Raw genomic sequence first — 18,978 nt, 5'->3', positions numbered from 1 at the left:
TCGTCTTTAGAGTCAGGCAGAGACATTTACTTGCATCTGATTCCAAATAAGTCATCCAAACTCTCTGGGCCTCAGCTTCCACATTTATAAAATAGGGATGATAATACTTACCACAGAGGGATGTTGAAAGGATGAAGGATGAGAAGAAGGAACTGGTGTGAATGCCCAACACAGTGTCTGACATGTGGTACGGGTTCCATTACTGAGAGTTCCATTTCCGTGTGTGCGTGTGTGTGTAAGTGTAAGTGTATAAGTAAGCCCAGGGAGTGTCTGACCTGAGCTCCTAGATGCTCCCCCACCCCCATGAAGCCCCTGTCAAGAGTCTAGGACCTGAGCAAGTCCAGAGTCTCTGTGGGTGGAGGAGAGACCTGACCCTGCTGCAAGTGGGGCTAGGACTCAAAGCGGCTTCGGAGCAGCTTGGACTTGGACTTGTTGTACTTGATAATGAGGTCCAGTTTGCTGTGGCCCAGGGTCAGCCACTTCTCATCCCCATGCAGGTCATTGCTACCACCATTGCGATGGCCACCTGTGGAGGCACTGGGCAGGCCAGGCTCAGGCACCTGCCTGGTGCCCTTCAGTTGGTGATACTTGGTGATGAGGTCCAGCTTGCTGTGGCCCAAAGTCAGTCGCTTCTCGTCTCCAGCGCCCATTCCAGTCTTGTGAACAGGGCTCGGATCGGGGAGACCATTGGGCCCAGGTCCCTCACCCCGGAATGCGCCAAACTTTGTGATGAGGTCCAGCTGGCTGTGACCTAGGGTCTGCCGCCACTCATCTGGGCCCTGCTTGCTGGGCCTGGCTGGGGAACTGGCCTTAGGGGGCACTTTGGAGCCCCGGGCCTTGGAGAACTGCGCCAGGAGGTCCAGTTGGGTCTGGCTGTGGCTTGGGGACAGCTTTCTGTCCTCTGAGACCTGATCACCAGTTCTGGGGGAGCCTGACTCAAGGGTGCTCCCGGCACCCTGGGCCCAGGGCAAGAGGTCCAGTTGACTGTAGCTGTGGCTTGGGGCCAACCTCCTGTCCTCTGGGGCCTGCTCACCAGGCTGAAGGGAGCCTGAGATGAGGGTAACCCCAGAGTCAGGGCCTCTTGCTTCTCGGGCTCTGGGGAAGGGGACCAAGAGGTCCAGCTGGTCATGGCTCTGACTCAGATATGCCTTCTCATCCACTGTCTCCAGGGCTGGGCCAGGTACTCTGTGACCTCGTGGAGGGCTGGGCCCCTGGCTTCCTGGGAGCCCGTTCTCTGGGAGCCGGGACAGGGCTGGGCCACCCCGAGGGAAGGGGAAGAAGGGGCGCGGGTGGGGGAGCAGAGGTGAGCCCACTGCCAGGGCCAGGGGGCTGGTGCTATGGTGGTTGAGGGGAGGGGAGGACTGGGACAATGGGGATGCTCCCAGCTTGCCCAGGTTGCCTAGGTAGAGCCCAGGAAAGGAGCCATGGTTAGGGTCTGACAGCTGGTGTTGCAGTGGGGGCTGCCCACTGGCCTTACGGCTGGAGGGACCTGGGGATGAGGGCCCCATACCCATGTCATTGCAGGCTCCTGGTAGAGGGAGGTAGGAGGAGCAGCCCATGAGAGGAGAGCGCTTGACGCTGCTGAGGCTGGTGCTGGAGGGTGAGGAGGAGGTGGGGCTTGGGATGCCAGGCCTGAAGGCCCAGGCCACCAGGGGAGGGCGTGGTGCCCGGGGTGACAACGGCTCCTCACCGCCACAGAAGCCCTCCACAGGCCGCGACTCAGCATACAGACAGCGGAACTCCTGGTTGAAGTCTTCCACGATGCAACCCCTCAGCTGCAGCACCATGCTAGTGTGGGCCTGGCTGCACAGCCAGGTGAAGCTGGGGCAGAGGGGCGGGATCAGGAGGCCAAGTACAACCCAGGGGCGAGGAAGGAGTCACAGCCAGGGAAGCAGAGCAGGAAACTGGACCAAAACTCCACCACAGTGAGGGAGACAGAGCTCTAACCCCAGGGTCTGCACTAATCCTAGCTCTGCTCAGTGGACTTGGGCAAGTGGCTGCCCATCTTAGGGCCTCAGTTTCCCCATCTGTAAAATAGACCAGGGGGCAAGTTTCCCTGAAGTCCCTCCAGCTCCAATGTACAGTAGTTATTCTCTATGCCAAAGGCATTAAAGGAACCCTCCCACTAGAGTGAGCTCCCCATGCTATCCCTGAGCCCTGCACAGTGCCTGGCAGGTGGCAGGTGGCAGGTGATCCATACATGTTTGAAGAGATGGGTGAAGGAGGGAAAGTTCATAGCTGCCAGATCCCAGATGCCCTCAGCACCCAGGCCCTCTCCCCTCCAGTCCTCGTGCTCACCTGTAGCTGCCCGCAACCACCTGCTCACAGTCAATGATGATGAACTTCTCCAGGGCCTGCCCAGTGAAGCGGCGGCCTGCCTTGCTACAGTATGTGTCCCCACATGTGCTCCGCACACGCATGTTCTGGACCAAGGAGGGGGGAGGGAGGTTGGGGGGTGACCTTGACAGACTGTGGGCTGTATGCTCCATGGGGTCTTTGACCCAAAATACTAAGGGAACCCAGTCCCCCACTCCCACTGGCCTCCAATACCCACTGACCACTCAACTGATGATCATGCCCTCCCTGGCCCCTCCTCCGTTGCTGCCCTGTCCCTCACTAACCGGCAGGAGCCCCCCACTGAGGTCCATTTTGTAGCACATCTCCAGAAAGTGCCTCAGGTATTCCTGTGCCAGGAGCAGGTAGACAGGAACACCACGCCGGCTCGAGGCCTCCATGAGATCACACAGAAGCTCCATGTCGGTGAATATGTCCATCACCACAGCTATCACCTGGGGGTGAAGGGGAATGCTCAGCCCTGCTCAGGACACTGCCAACATCCACTCCAGCCCGAGGGTAGGGGCTGAGGTCCCCGAAAGGGCACTGGACTGAAAATCAGGAGGCCAGAGCCTGTGAGAACATCTGAACTGGAAGGGTCATTAGCAGTGACCTAGCCCAGGGCTTCTTAATTTGGGCACAGGAAGTTTTGACTGTCTTGAACCCACAGAAGTTGTTTGAAAGTTTTTGGGTGCATTTTCTGTGGACAGAGTGTTTATCTGTCATTGGATTCTCAAAGATGTCTGTGGATCCACTGTGCTGGTTTAAAGCCCCATTCTACGTATGGGATCACTGAGGCCCAGAGCAGGTAAGGAGTCAGAGGCAGAACCCAGACCCGGATTCCCAGTCCAGCTCTTTGCACTCCCTACTAGCACTAGTTCTGGATGCTCTGAGGCGCCCCTCTCAAGGGTCAGAGCTGCAAGCCAGGCTGGGGTCTCCAGTGCCCTTCACCAGCCCTGCCTTAGTTTCCCTGTGAAGCTGCAGAGGTTTGATGTGACACTCATGGGCTCCCTCACTTCTACCCATGCCAAGTGGAACCAAGTTTCCTGTTTTGTCCAGGGAATGGGGCTTGTGGCTTCTATTCCACATACAAGCCTGCCTCCAATATACCCTGACACCCCCTGGGGCCTTCAAGCCACTACTGCCACTTCTTCCCATTGCTGTGACAGCCTCCTCTCCTGAACAAGGCTGAGGCCGGAGGGCAGAGCAGAGCCCTCCTGCTCGGCTGCTAGACTGAACTGCTCTTCCTGGTGCTATATCTTTGAGTGAGTCGCTTCACCTCTGGGAGCCTCAACTTCCTCCTCTGTTAAATGGAGATAATGATAGCCAGGTCTCAGAGTTATGGGGAATTAAATGTGAAATGCCTCCACACACAACAGAAGCTCAATAAATGTTCCTTTCCTTCTCCCTTCTTAACAAACGAGTGCACTGGGCTGCAGAGAGGAAAGCACTTCTCAAGGTCACTCCAAGCCAGTGACAGGAGCAGGAGCCTGGCTCCTAGACCTAGGTTGGAGGGTTTCAGATGGGGGGATGAGGAGGCAATGCACTGGGGGATCACAGCACAGGCCTGGCCAGCGCTGGGGGAATAAGGACAGGCAGGAAAGATCACAGGGGCAAGAGTGAAGATAGCAATAGCAACAACCTCCTTAATAACCCCATTCCCAACGCCGATCAGTCCTGGCCTTCCCCTGCCTGGGGCACAGGCAGGCTTGCCAGGAAGGCTCTGCAAAAGTACTGGGGAAACTTGGCATGCTGCCGCCTGAGCTCTACAGTAGGAGCTTTCCATGCTGCTTCCTCCTACCCATGCCCCTGCCTCCTGAATCACAGAAGTGAGGGCCCAGAGGTGAAGCTCTGCTGGTCTGTGGCTGGAGCCCCCTAGCACTGACTACCCTTTCTTGAAGACACTAGGCTTCTGACCCTCCTATTCTCTTTCTCTCGAGCCCCCTGCTCCCCAGCCCTGAACCCAGCAGCCTGCATTCCTCTTTCCCAGCCAGTGCAGAGCTAAAAGCCCAGCCCTTAAGGCCACACTGAAGTCCATGCGCGGTACTCCCGCCCTGCCCCAGCCCCAGCTGGAGATGCCATGCAGGAGGAGCTGAGGTACAGCTGGGGAATGGGCCAGGATGCAGGGCTGAGCCAGGGACCCCAGGGCCTTTGTCAAGGACCCGTCTCGCCCAGAGCCCTGTGCTCCCTGAGCGTTTCGCAGCCCCTCTCTGGCCGCAGTTTCCTCCTCTGTAAGTCAAGGGGATGGCTCCGGTGTTCTTCAAGGTTGTGGTTCTTAGTTTTGGGGTCACAAAACTTTCTGATGAAGGTCATGGACCCTCTCTCAAGAAAGATGGAGGGAAGAACCCTTCCTGCAATATGCACAGCTTTGCATGCATTTTCAGGGTTTGTGGAGTCCCTGAGGCCCCTCCTGTTCTATGTTATCCATAGTTTTCTTTCTAAATTTTATTTTGTTTTTTTTGAGAATATACATGGCAAAATATATACCAATTCAATAGTTTCTACATGTATAATTTAGTGACATTAATTACATTATTCCAATTGTGCAGCCATTCTCACCCTCCTTTTCTGAGCTGTTCATCCCTCATTAACATAAACTCACTGTCCCCTAAGGTTCCTATCTAATCTTTAGAGTTGCTGTTGTCAATTTGAGCCCATATAGATAGTTCTTTAAAGAGCATAATGCTCAAGGCAGACCCTTTTTACTAGTTGAGCTAAACTATTGATTGGTTTTAAGATGACTTCAGGGGATCCATAGTTTTCTTGAGTGCCAAAGGGTTACCAAAGTTCATAAGACAAATTCCCACCATCTAGGAGCTTGTGATCTAGTAGATGCCAGAGGTTCTAGTCCCAATTCTGCCCCTAAACTGCCATGTGGCCTTGGGCTGGTCCCGTCCCCACTCTGGACCTCAGTTTCCACATCTGTGGAATGAATGTCTGAAGAGATAAGGCCCTTACCGTGCGGGCCTGGCTGAAGAGGAAACGCAGCAGGTCCTTGATGTTCTTGGCGTTGTCCCGCTGGAAGTGGACCACAGCCTGGGTAGGGCTGAAGCCTGTGGCCTGTGGAACCTCAGGCCAGCCCAGGTCCAGGTCTGGGGGGTCTGCATCAGAGGCCATGGGGAAGTATGTGCCAGAGGTGACTTCAGAGAACAGGCTAAGACGGTCAGGCCCTGAGGCCTCCAGGCCCTGGGACTCGCTGAGCTCAGGACCCCTGTGCACATGGCTGGTGATGTAGTCCACTTCCAGGCCACTCAGGAAGGGCAGCTCCTGCTCCTCAGAGATGACCCGCAAATAGGCAGCCTCACCCTGCTCCAGAAGGGCGTCAGCTGCCAGCCGGGCGGCCTCGCTGTGCCGTAGCACCAGTGGTGAGGTCTCTCGCCACCAGGGCAGCTTCAGCTCCTCCACCCGACCCCGCAGGGGTCCTGCCATGCCCTGGGCTCCCAGGCCCCCAGGCCTTAGGCTTCTGAACATGCCTGCCCACCTGGCTGCTCACCTGCCAGCGGGCTCCATGGCCTGCACCCCAGGCTGGCTGCAACAGAAGAAGATACCAGTAAAACAGCCTTCTGCCTGCCCGCCCTGTGTGTGTGGCAGGATCCCCAACCTGCTGCCACCCTAAATCAGAGCCAGCCTCCACCCAATTGCCCCTGGCCTCTGAAACCTGTCAGGTCAGCCCCACCTATCTGCCCACTGCTGTGATTTGCTCGCCCAGGGAAGTGCCACTGCCAGGCCCTTAGCACACACTCACTCTCGTGTCCACCCCACCCCCTGCATCTCCTGCTCCATCCCCACCAGGCTCCTAGCAAATTTTCCCCAGACCCTGACCTTCCAGGCCCCTGTGGAGGTGGGATTATGGTCCCGAGGGGCTCAGGCCTGCAGAGGGATGCATACACACACACACACACACCCTGGGGTAAATGGATGACTCAAGACAATGAGATAAATACATGAACACACAGACACGCTGACATGCATACTGACACACAGACAGCTGACAGACACACAGAGGTAGAGTACACGCTGATACACGCAGTCCATACGTTTTGATCACACCTACTCACATAAACTGACCTGAACACTAATTCAGAGACTGGCTATAACCCAGCACACTACAATAAACACCGCATGGCTCGGCACAGCCGGCGCACAGGCATGGACTAAAAGCCGGGAACTGCCAAGGAAAAAGACACCCAGGCCTCCCTTCTTTGCTCCCGTAATCACCCTGCCACTCCATAACTGTGACTCTCATATCTCCCTGCCCAGCCCCACTCCTGGCTCTGAGCCCATTCTCCAAAGGCCCAGAGTAGTGGCTCACAGGAGCCCAGGAAGTGTTAAAATGCAGATTCTCAGGCTCCACCCACCCAGAGATTCTGATCCAGAAGGTCTGGGGTAGGCTTCTGGAGCCCACCTTTGAAACAAGTGCCTGGTGCACTTGGGGCAGTGGGCTAGGCCCACCCCTTGAGAAATGTTCTTTCTGGATGGCTGGGTTTCCTACACCCTCAACTCCAGGGGTGCTTTTGGCCCAGTGGGGGCTGGGCCCCAGCCTTCCTCCCCTCCTCAGGGGCTGAGTATAATATGGTTGGGAGTGAGGAAAGTTGTTTCAGAGCATGGGGGGATGCACTACAAGGTCAGGAGGCAAAGCAGGCTGGCAGGTTTCTGATCTCTGCCCTGCAAAAGAGCCAAATTCCCAGAGCCCGTCAAGCCTGTTCTCGGGAGGATGGGTGAGGCTTTGCTCTAGAAAAGCGGGTCAGTGATGGCAGCTGTGTTGGGAAGGCAGTCCAGGCAGACGTGGTCACAACCGTGCCCTGTGCCAGCTTAAAGCACCACGCTTATATGGAGGGACGAAGTTCAGGGAGGATGGCCATGGGGTGGGGGTGGGGAGTGGGGGCAGGGCAGGAGACCTAAAGCATGTCTCAAAGCCTCCGCAACCCCCTTTTAGTACTGATTGCACCTGGCTTTACTTGGCCTGGGCCCATCTGTCCATTCCCACAGGCAGGAACCGTCTGGTTCCTTTGCGTCTACAGAGTCTGGCACGGGGTCCAACACATGGTGGTGGGGGTGGGGGACACCAAGTGCTCTCAGAATGGGCTCAGGGACTCCCAGTGTTAAACTGGACACTGAGGACCAAAGATGAATCTAGCTGGGGCTGTGTCTTTGAGGGGTGAGGACTCATAGCATGAGAACAGAAATACTGGGCCATCCCATCTCAACCCATCCCATCCCATCCCATCCCTTCCCATGCCATCCCATCCCAGGGGCAGAACTGGAGCACCAGGCCCTTTGAGGATGTCCCCCTGGGGGCGGGGAGGAGTGAGGGGCAGGGAGTGAGTAAGCAGAGCCAGACCATGGGAGGGTAATAAGCTGTGGGGCAGCCAGGGTGAGGTGGCAGGGCCCTCATTAAGGCCTTATCATCTCCAGGGGTGTTTAAAAGCGGAAATCAGCGCCTTATCTGGGTCGCAGGACTGCCCCTGGGGTGGATAGGCAGGTCCGGTTCTGCATTGTGGAATTCCTGTTTATCCCTCAGTGTGTCCACGTCTAACTGATGGTACCTATTTTTGGCTTTGTGTACTTCCCTCCATGCCCACGTTTGTATCCGGTTCCATTTTTATAAGTAAAAATCTATTGAATATTGGCAATTTCACAGGATTCAACTAAATATACGTACATATATGGGTATTCATAACTGTACCTGTGCAGGTCTGCGCAGGTGTGTACTGTAGAGCTGTGGTGTTCACGTGGCTGCCTGACAGTCTTTAAGCATCTAGCCACATGTCTGTATTTGCACCGTGTGCATGTCTGTGTGTACGTGTGTCTGAGGGTGGGATAGTCCTTGAGCCTAACTCTGGATTGTAGTACTGGGTGTGTATGGTGTGGCGGGAGCTCAACTAAGAGGGCCAGGGGTGGAGGTGGCTGAGTTGAAGGGAAAAGGGCTCCAGGGGATCCCAGCCATCCTATAATAATAGCATATAAGTCAAATCAAATCCCTCAGGCTGCACAAATGGCTGCCCTCCCTTCAGGCTGAGTGGGTAAGAAGGCAAAAGGGAGGGGAGGCAGCCTTGGAGTAGGGCCTGGGGTGGTGGCCCAGGGTGATAGAAGCCATACAGACAGACAGAAGCCCAGGCCGTGGCTGCAGTGTTCCAGGCACAGGCCCCTTAATGACTGTTATTAAGAGGAAGGAAAATATTTTCCTGTCCAGGAGGTGTGTCGGGCGCCTGCCTGGCATCGCTCTACCAACCTGGGGGCCATTTAGCCTCGTCTGTTGTCTCTCACAGGTCAAGTGACGCCTGGGCAGGTGACTGTTGTGTGGGGGTGGCGGGAGCAGAGGCTGAACTGCAGCCCTCCAGTGGCAGCTGCTTTGATTCCAACACTGCCATGCACATTTAATTTGTCTCCTCGGGGGCCAAGGGAGAAGGAGCCCTGCAGAGGAGCGGCCAGGACCAGTAGGGGAGTCAGAGTGCACCCACCCCTTGAATCAAAGCACAGTCCTGAGAGCTAGAGAGACAAGGGGACGAGTGGTGAGGACGCCCGGAGGTGGGTTGGAGCTGGGTATTAAAGGATGGGAAGGATTTCTAGAAGTGCAGAATGGCAGGTTGGGCATTCCAGGCTGGAGGAATAGAGGTGCAAGGACATGCCCATTGAAGGAAGGTGGGGCCAGGGTGCAGGAAAAGGGGCTGCCGAAAGGCAACACTAGGAAGGCCTTGAGTGCCTGGAGAAGATGCTAGGCTCTTACTGTAAAGATGATGGCGTAAATGTCTAGACCTGCGTTTTAAGAAAACTTATTCTGTCATCTTGGCCTCTTCGTTTTAGGAAAACTTAGGAAGTACTTACCCAGGGAGAGTGGCCCAAAGCACCTGACTCGCAGAAACAACCCCAAACTGTGTGGTTCACTGTTCCTTGAGCAGGGGGTCACCATTCTGGGTTCTTCTCTCATCCTCACATCCCAAGGGCTGGGCCCACCCAGGGACTTGGGTTGTACCACTGGACTCAGAGTCAGATCATGTGGGTTTGAACGCTGACTTTGCCACTTAACAGATGAGCTGAACAATCATAATTTCTCTAAGTTGCAGTGGCTTAATCTGTAAAATGAGTCTAATACCACCTCCTTACTGGGTTGTTGTGAGAAATAAATGAGTGAATTTATGTAGTAGCTCAGTACATGCTGAATCCAGAGCTCTTCTGGCTGTGAAAGGGCAGAGGCGCAGTGAAGGCCTGAAGATAAGCTAAGCAGCAAGACCAGAGGAGCCCCCTGGCTAGACTCCAGGCTTCTTCTTGAAGGCTGGCCTGCAGGCAAGCATGGCCCCCAGCCATTTTCATGGGATGTGGCTGTTTCTGCACTGCGCCCTCTTGTTCCAGCCCAGCTCCTGGCAGGCCAGGTCCTCCCTCCACTTTGCACGCACACACACACAGGCAAGCATACTTGCTTCCCTCCCAGTACACTGGAGCGAAAGGGATAAGAATTTTGGCTTTCATTTCAGAAAGCTTGCTGATTCTGGTCTAGATGTAGATGCTGTGATGATGGGGGCTCACCCTTTTCCCCATATCCTTCCCTCAGCCCCTCTACCCACCCATCTACTTCATTCCATCTGAGATGGGGGGCCTTGTCCCCACTCCCCATGTTTCCAGGTGGGGAGGGATTTTCCACTCCACCCTCCAGGAGGGAAAGGGGCGGAGCCCTGCCTGTTTTGCCTCCTCACTCGCTCCCTCCTCCCCACGGGAGAAAGAATGACTTCCCTGATTGGTAACTTGGGTAAGGGGCTAGGCTCAGGTCTTTCTGGATTTCTTTTTTTTGGTTCTGGGGACCTGGTGGCACCGTGGTTAAGCATTTGGCTGCTAACCAAAAAGTTGGCAGTTCAAATCCACCAGCCACTCCTTGAAACCCTATGGGGCGGTTCTCCTGTGTCTTATAGGGTTGCTGTGAGTCACAATCAACCGGATGGCAACAGATTTGGTTTGTTTTTTTTATTGTCAGCAAATTTGGCAAACCTGTAGCAAAGGTTCTGCCCCTGCAAGGAACAGGCCCACCCTTTCTTGGGGCATAGGGGAGAGGGTGCACATTTTGGGAGAGTATAAGCAAGTCCGTCTGGCCACAGAGCTAGTCACTTTCTCTAGTAGCCACTGTTTTGATGTCCATCTATCTGGCTCCTGTGTTTTCTCAACTCATTCTGAACTCGGGAGAGAAGGAAAAAGGTATTATTTACCGACCCCTTAAGCCCCCAACATTATTCATTCTCTACCTGTTGTCCAATCCCATCTCTTCATCCCTGTGCATCCAATCCATCCAACATGTATTTAATGCCTACTTTATGCCAGCACTGTGGTCCCAAAGATGATTAAGGCTTGATCTCTGCTCTAGAGGAATACACAGTTTAGCGGAGAAGGCAGACTCATAAATACTTATAAACCACAGATTAGGTTGAGGTAGAAGCCAAGTGTTTAGGGTTTAGAGCTCATGACCCATTCTGGAATCTCAGAGGAACTGTGCCCATGCTTCCTGTCACACCAACTACGGTGCAGCCCTGTGGCAGGTTCTCTCTTGCCCAGATAGTAAGCTGGGAGGTCAAGGAGCTATGCCTGGTCTCAGGGAAAGATTTAAAGGGGGGGAAAAAAAGAACAGGGAGAGAAGCAAGCCAGCAAGCGGAGGTCTAGATTCTAGTTCTTGACCGTGAAACCTTGAGTCCCTCTCAGGGCCTCAGCCTCCATCTGTAAAATGAGGGCTAAGCTGGAGGTCCCCTAGTTCTTCCTAGTGCTACCATTTGTATTTGATCACTTTTTGACATTATAGGTCAGTACTTGAAGACTCCTTTCCTGGAAATTCCCCAGCCAATATCTCCAGAATCTTCTCTCCCTGTGTACCTATTGAGGGGAGGGAGGTCCTTGACCTGCACAGGGTCTGGGTCTTAGGCCCACCAGCACGGCTCAAGGGAACTCTCCTGGAAGCCACAGAAAACTTGAGACCGATGATTAACACTGGACAGGGGTGAGCAGGTAGAGGACTCATGGCCAGGGTTCTGAAGTCTAGCTCACCCCTCCCCTAAGGCTAAATCTCCCCAGGATGGGGGTGGCAAGACAAGGTGGGACACAGTCGGAGGATCATAGTGGACAGAATGAGGGCAACAAGTGCAGAAGGGTTGCTCTCAAGGGAAGAGTCCAAACACAGTGAGGCTGTCCTGTGGGCAGTTCCTCTGGCCACAAACCTGCCAGCTCTCTTCCCCTCCCACTTCACCTCAATGGCTGTTAAACTCTAGATTTCCTGGGCATCAAGACCCGCTAGCATGAGTTCTCCCTTCTCTCAGCCCTCACCTCAGGAATTCCTTGTCGCCCATCTGTCCTCCCAATCCCTGGTCTCAGGAAAGGGTTCCCTCCTCCCCTCCAAAGCCAGTCCCTTGTTCTCAAGACCAGGCCAGGCTTCCATTTCCAGAGGGATCTAATAATAATACCTAACATTTATGGAAAGTTTCCAGCTGAAATAAGCACTTCACAGTTAATCAATCTGACTCCTTCTCCACACGCATCTTCAGCTTTTCCCTGTGCTGAACACACCTTATGTTTTACCCTGCTCTCCTAATTCCTGTCCCATTTTTCTCCGTTTCTTCTCAGCTACATGCTTCCCAAGATACCAACAGGCACAGCCTTATTAACCCTTTGCAATCTGCATTCTCTCAAAAAGTTTGTTCCTGGCATGGTCCAAAGTCCTTGCACCTCACACACTCCCTCCTTAGCCCCCTCTGTAGCATGTGGCATTAACAGACTCTTCTTCCTGGAAGCTCTCCTCTCCTCTGGCTTCTACTCGAGATTCTACTTCTGCCGGTTCTTGCTCTTCCCACTACTCTCTGTGAATGCATTCCCCACTTCCATCCCAGTGTCTGGTCTATACTCAACACTGTCACCTCTGAGAGCTCATCCAGTTACATGATTTCAAGTGTCCTTTCTAGACCCAAGACAAGGTTAAAGGCCCTAGCCCCCAAGTCCTAGTCATGCCCCATGCCTTTGCCCTCCCTGGAACATCTCTATCATCTAAAACCTAAAACCTCTTTTCCAGCAAGCTGACTCCCTATACACATACAACCCACCAAAACCAAAGCGGTTGTCTCGAGTTGATCCTGACTCATAGTGACCCCACTGGACAGAGCAGAACCGCCCTGTGCACTAACAGTAGAGCTCAGACATGGGACTGTTCAGCTTTGCTGTAGGGTCACCTTGTGCCAGTAGTGGTTTCTTCTCAGTGGGCCACAGTTTCCTATTGCACGATGGGGCAGTAGCCCTGCTCTGCCTGTCTCACAGGGTAATGTGACTGTCACTTGAGCAAAGCCCTCTTCTGCCAGTCATTGCCATTTCCTAGCTCCCAGGGCAGTTCTGTGGCTGCTCCCTTTCTTCAGTTATTAGTCCCTAATACCACTTAGGGCCATGTCTTGATATTTTCTTTGTAATAGCTCCCCTTTTAATTCCTACCACCACACCTCAAGCCCACATGGCTAGAATCCCCTCCTGCCTGAGCCAGTCCACCCTGTGTACCCCCGTGCATGTTCATGCTCAAGTCCCAGTCTTTGCCAAGAATGCACCGTGGCCCCATGCCTCCTGTCAGATAACGCGGAATCCAGGCAACCCCACTCATGGCCCCACCTCATCTCTGCAGCCTGACTCAGCTGGTTCACTTGGGTCTGAAGAGCTTCTTTTCCTGTGTCTCCACCTGGGCAGCTCCTCGCTTCTTCCCACCTAAAACTTCCCACCTACCTAAAAAATTCTTTATGTCCGAACTCCCTTCATGGCTTTTCTGATTAACCCCTTGTTCTAGTATATGCATCTACCCACACAAGCCCATATGGCTAGAATATTGCTTTAGGTTTCTCTTTACTTTTTGACATAGCACAAGTGCTCCTTCCCCATCTACAACTGCTTTTTAGAACTAGAAGCAGTGCAGACAACTCGAGTCTGCACACAGGGTACGTATGCCCCCCACCCGTCAAGCTTCAGTTTCCCTTAGCTGGAACATGAGCTAATAATACTTACCTCACAGGACTGTCACTGAGGGTTAAATGAGATAATGAGTAAAAATACCAAGCTGTGTCTGTCACAGAACAGTTACTCAAAAACATTGGCTGAACATGACCTTGGCTTTAATCTCAGCTTGATGCAAGAAATAGCAATTATTTATTATTTTAAAATTTTTTAGGTAAAACTGAAATCTTAGGGGTGCTGTTCACTCTGTTGGTCAGTGTTTCTCGCTTAAAATTCCTTATAGTACATTCTGCTCTGAAGAGTAAGGAAAATGTTTGTACCTTCTGATGAATTGGTATACTTCCTTCTACATGCCGGTAAGTACGTAATCTTAAGGCTTTCTTTTTTCTACCTTCGGCTGCCAGGAAGCTCAGAGCAAGATCCTACACTCAATTGCAGTAGGTTTCCTCAAGACCTGAGGGAGGCCTTGTGGAATGAGGAGAGAGCAGGGGGCCCTGGAGCCAGACAACTGGGCCGGAGCACACTCTTAACCCTCTCCTTACCCTGGCTAACTCTCTAGCCTCACTTGGGTAAAGGGGATGAACACAATGATGGGGATAATACCCATGTTACAGGACTGTTGTGAGACAGTGCATTTAAAATATTTTATAAATTACAAAAAAATTTCATATGAAGGTTGGCCATTAGCTGCCTAGGTTTTCAATAATTATTTTCCTCCCAATACTTGCATCTTATCTTTTAAACTTTGTTTTAATAGTTTTACTGTAATTGTGTCTCTTACTGTAATTTGCTTTGATCCTTTCTGGAAGGATATAGAGTACAAACAACAAAATTATTCCTAGAGAACAATCACCCTGAGTGCAAGAAATCACGCCCTTCACTTGTTTTGTATAATAACAATTTACATTAGAAAAACATTTAGCTATGCAAAGACCTTTTGGTTTTGATTCCTGTACTGAAGTCAGAGGAGGTGCTTAACACTTAGTTGTGAAAATAAACTGAACTGCAGAGAGAATGGTCCAGAAAGGGGCCTTTTTGTTGGGCTTGTACTGATAATTGTTGATTTAGTCATTCATTCTTTCTTACGTTTTATACTGATGCTTACTATGAGTCAGGCAATCTGCTGAGTGCTAGAAAAACAAAGGTGACCAATCTCAACACAATCTCATCATCTTTGAAGGAACTCACAGTGCAGTACGGAAGGTGGGTATGTAAACAAATAATTTCAACTTGGGAGTGTGAGTACTAACAGAGCAGAGCATACTATACTGTAGGAGCACCACAAAGAGCGTGCCTGTGCCTAGGATGAACGGGAGGTGATATGTGAGGAAGCATGGGATTTCTCTAGTCAGAAGAGGGAAGGAAGAAGGTTCCAGGTAGAGGAAACACAGTGTGGCCCCTCCAGGTTACCACAAGTGGTTCTATTCGCTTAGAGAAGAAATGGTTAGGGACTCATAACAAGCTGGAAATGGAGGCAGGGGGCAGACTATGAAGAGCCTTGTCTGGATTTTATCTTGAAGGCAAGAAGGATTAGGATAGTCGGTGGAAATGCAGATGGCCAGGAAGTGAGGGCTTGGGGACACCAGACACGATAGATACAATCTGGCTCTTCCAAATGCGATTCCTTAATTAGGAGTTACAGCATCTGATGATGACTGCCGTTCTATGGAGCAAGGACTTGGCTCTGGAGACAGGAGCTATCCAGTGCTAGAGGGATTCTTCACACAAGGCCTCTATAAATATAGGCCAGCTGCGATGTTGAAAAGGGGAGCCAAGTAGTGGACAGAGACTGGACTCAATGACCTTAAAGTTCCTTCCACATCTGAGATTCCCAAATTCTAAAGCAAGCCCAGTAGCTGAACTGGTACTGTGGGCTGGGATCTGTGGCTGGGGAGCTGCCCTGGGCAGCAAATGGGTTAAGACTCAAATAACTTTTATATATGAATTAATGTGTAGAGTTGGGAGCCAAAATCTGTTCCATTAATTTTTCCATCCATTCCAGGGGCAGTTAGGTACACACAGTAAAGTTTATTTTGGTGCATGGTATACTTCACTCCATTAAAAATAAATTAATCAGCAAATTCCTGCCTGGCTCAGCTCTGGTTTATGTAAATAGTGCCCAGCTGTAATGAGTTACAAGGTGTTATTATCTCATACACACAGTGAAGGCTTCACCACAGAGCTCCGCTTGCAACAAAAGCATCTTAAATAAACCCAGAGAAGGCGGTTTGACTTGTAATGTTTTCACAGAAGTGGGATATACCTCAGCCATATACAGTTTCTTTCTATGACTCATTTTATAGCAAGTTAAATGAAGAAAGTTTGATTGGGGGAGGGGTGAACAATATGACTCCCCACCCCCTTTTTCAATTTAAAGAAACTCCCCCAGGAGATGGCCCGTGCTCAGAGGGAGGAGCCGACTGGTCGTCCACTGCTCAGACTGTGGTGGTTCTGCACCACAAGCCCCGAAGCTGGGAAGGGGACAGAACGCAGGGCACAGGGGCTGGGGCCTAGGACGGTGGAACTAAGCCAGAAGGAAGGTTCTCCTTTTCTCCCCAATATCTCACATAAGGAGGGCTGAGAAAGGAAAGACAGCATGTTCCTCACCCTGTTCATTGGGGGTGACATAGGGAAGTTTATTTCTGAGGCCTCTTTCCAAATGACTTCGGATGGCCCCTTGGCCACCAGAGACCTCCTTGGTCCCAGAGGCTAGGGCCTGGCAGGCTGGAGCAGTGACACATCTCCATAAACTGGACAAAGGCAGCAACAGAGACCCTCCCCCCTCCCTGTCTCTATCTGAGCCGGGCGGTACTCCTCAGTTCATGGCATCACCATCTCAGCTACGTTTCTAAAAGACACTACAATAAAGAAGAGCCATGGCAGAGACAAGTCTCTCTTTCTTTTAATAGCCAACTCACCCATGGCTCAATGTCAGGGGACAGAAGTGTGGTTACCCATCATGACTCAGCAGCATTACAAACTGCTCCTAGGCCACAGTGGGCCCTTGGTGGGGGTATCCCTTTCTGATCTACCCCCATCCTTTCCCAGGCCTTTGGGAAAAGTTGTCAGCCACACATAGTGGCTGGAAGGGGACTTGGGGAGTATGTGCTGGAGAGCTCTTGCTCAGTGCTTCTCTAAGGAAGAGGACACCCCAGAAGAGCTAGGGGTTCTCTCAGCACTGTACCCCACCAGCTCAGACTCCTGGGCACATTAAGAGGAAAATGAATACAAATGGAGCCAGGTAGTTGAAGATGCTGTTCAAAGGTCAGTTCAGGCTACTTTCTGCTGAGTCCTGGGCAAAACAGCCATCTCTCTCCTGGAGGTTCCTCAAGCCAGTTGCCCAGCTTTTTGGAGGGACCAGCCATCAGAGACCTTCGTCGTTATAAGTTGGGGAATGGGGCTTCAGGATGCTCTGAGGATTCTTCTCCACTAGAGGGCGCCAGCTCACTTCCCCTGTCAGAAGCAGATCCTCACCATTCATGGAGTCCAAGTACTGCATCTGCAAACGGGAGAGCAGGGGTCAGAGTAAACGGACAAGGGACAGGGCAGACATGAGGTGGCATAAGGAACCAGTCTCCCAAAGCAGAGGAAGGGGAGGGGTCTTCTGACCATCCCAGCACCCAGGCCAGGGAGTCTCTGATTTCCCAGATTCATATCATTAAGGAGCTTCCGAGAAAAAAAAATTACTGGGGCAGTTCACTGGGAAGGCTTCAGGGAATTCCCCATCAAGACTCTGGATGGACACACAGATGAAAAGGCAAACAGACACATACATTCCAAAGACATTACTCCTCTGATACACCCTCCCTAGAAAGTTCTTATAGTCCAGAAGAGAGATGTCATCCTGTCCATCCTCATCCAAAGCTTCTGAGTGAGGGAGACTCCTGATTCTGCCCCTTTCTAGCAGTGTGACCCAAGGTGAGCCATTTCCCCTGAGACTATGGGCCCTTGTCTGAGAGAGGGGATAGTCATGTGTACTTCACAGAACTCGTGAAAAGATTAAATGACATAACATATGTATAGTGCTAGTCACTCACTTTTTTTTTAATCTGTAGTGCTCTACTGTCCTCTAGCAGGCCCTGACACATGGTCAGCAGGCCCAGCTCCATCCTTTTCGATGGCTGGGGGTGTCTGTCCCCTTCCACAGCTTTGCTGTTAAAATGGTCACATCCCAGAGAACCCACCGCTGCCCTCCTATGACTTTCACCACTGATCCTCATTCCCTCTGGAACTGGAGAGACCAAGCACAGTATCCTCCTGCTTCCCACAGTGACAGCTGCTCTTAAATCTGGTGACACCAATCCTGACCCCTTTGGGCTTTCTCCCACCCGTGCCCTCAGCCTGTCTGGCATAGAGATGGTGAGCTTTGATCCCAGTGCTCAGAGGTCTGGTTCTAGGAAAGGCCGGACTGCATGCCACTGCCCTGGGCAAAGCCAGGCCCCTGGATGCTCTCAGGCCTGCTCAAGGAATCTAGGGTGAGGGGCCACCTTGCAGGGAGGGGACACCTGTGATGGGAGAGAACAGGAACAGCTACAAGGGAGGTGTGGTCAGGCAGTTCTTCTAGAGGCAGGTGATCTAGTGAGTAGATGAGTCTCAGGAGAGAAAGGCAGTTGCTAGGAGGATTCCCCAGGTTGCCTGCCAGTAAACAGAGCAGCAGAATGAGAAATGCTTTTAAATGAACAGGCAAAATCTGTGGTGAGAACTGAATAAGAGCAGGAGTCAGCACGGAATTCAGAAAGATGGGGCTCCATTTTGGGGTTTTCTGGCATTTGGAGAGAGAGGGGAATGGCAGGAGGCTTCATCTTAGGCCTTGAACTATCTCTATCTTCCAAAAGTTCATTCACTTCTGCTGCTTCATCTTCAGGCTACTGACTCTCAAACCTCAGCCCCCAGCTCTCACATGTACCCCAGTCTAGACTGCCACATGTCCTGCTATCTCCTTCAGTGCAAGGAGCTCCAACTGAACCATTACCTTCCCTAAAACCCACCTCTCTTTCTAACTATTCTGTTTCTGTCTCTAATGCCACGACTTTGCCCATCTTCTTGGTTAAAAACCTCAATATAACCTCTGATGGTCTTGGGCCATCCACCACACTAAATATCATAGTAGAGGACTAGTCTAGGCCCAGCTTCCCAATCTTCCCTGCCCCACTTGGTCATAACTAGTCTTCCTTTCTCTGGCTTTCTACAGTACTTGTTCCTGCCTGTATCACATCACAGACTGACTTATTCTAGTGTTAGCCTTGTCCCTGACTGGCCTCCTTGCCAAACCATAGCTGGTTCCTGAGTGCAGGGACTAGGTCTTAATAATATCTGCTGTTTCTACTACAGGGGAAGTCAGCACAACTGGACTAAATGAAAGCTAAGAAGTTTCCTGAATACAAACAAACACTTCGAGGGACAGAGTAGCAGGGGCGGAGGTCTGAGGACCATGCTTTCAGGGGATGTCTAGGTCAATTGGTGTAACAAAGTTTATTAAGAAAATGTTCTGCATCCTACTTTGGTGAGTGGCCTCTGGGGTCTTAAAAGCTAGCAAGCAAGCGGCCATCTAAGATGCATCAACTGGTCCCAACCACCTGGAGTAAAGGAGAATTGAGACACCAAAGACACAAGGAAAGTATTAGCCCAAGAGACAGAAAGGGCCACATAAACCAGAGACTTCATCAGCCTGAGACCAGAAGAACTAGATGG

General features: G+C 51.9%; 2 protein-coding genes across 5 annotated transcripts in view; both read right to left on the bottom strand.

Moving 5' to 3' along the window:
• Positions 1 to 389: 389 nt before the first annotated feature.
• FAM83C (family with sequence similarity 83 member C) lies at positions 390 to 5,805 on the bottom strand. The gene is made up of 4 exons (XM_004370581.3): positions 5,293 to 5,805; positions 2,622 to 2,789; positions 2,299 to 2,423; positions 390 to 1,821 (listed from the first exon to the last, which is right to left on the bottom strand). Exons 1-4 carry the CDS (start codon positions 5,803 to 5,805, stop codon positions 390 to 392), a joined length of 2,238 nt encoding a protein of 745 aa, XP_004370638.3.
• A 7,218-nt stretch (positions 5,806 to 13,023) lies between these two features.
• LOC101352172 (ubiquinol-cytochrome-c reductase complex assembly factor 1) overlaps positions 13,024 to 18,978 on the bottom strand; it is a 140,507-nt gene continuing 134,552 nt past the window's right edge. For all 4 annotated transcript variants that reach the window (XM_023725054.1, XM_023725056.1, XM_023725060.1 and 1 more), the window contains one exon: positions 13,024 to 16,786. In XM_023725054.1, the coding sequence (XP_023580822.1) occupies positions 16,652 to 16,786 (135 nt within the window). In that variant the 3' untranslated portion in view covers positions 13,024 to 16,651. The remainder of the gene's footprint in view (positions 16,787 to 18,978) is intronic.

Source organism: Trichechus manatus, unplaced genomic scaffold (assembly GCF_000243295.1).
Source record: "Trichechus manatus latirostris isolate Lorelei unplaced genomic scaffold, TriManLat1.0 scaffold00008, whole genome shotgun sequence".
NCBI lineage: Eukaryota > Metazoa > Chordata > Mammalia > Sirenia > Trichechidae > Trichechus > Trichechus manatus.
Note: the sequence above shows the minus strand (reverse complement) of the source record. Positions and strands in the feature narration are given on the sequence as shown.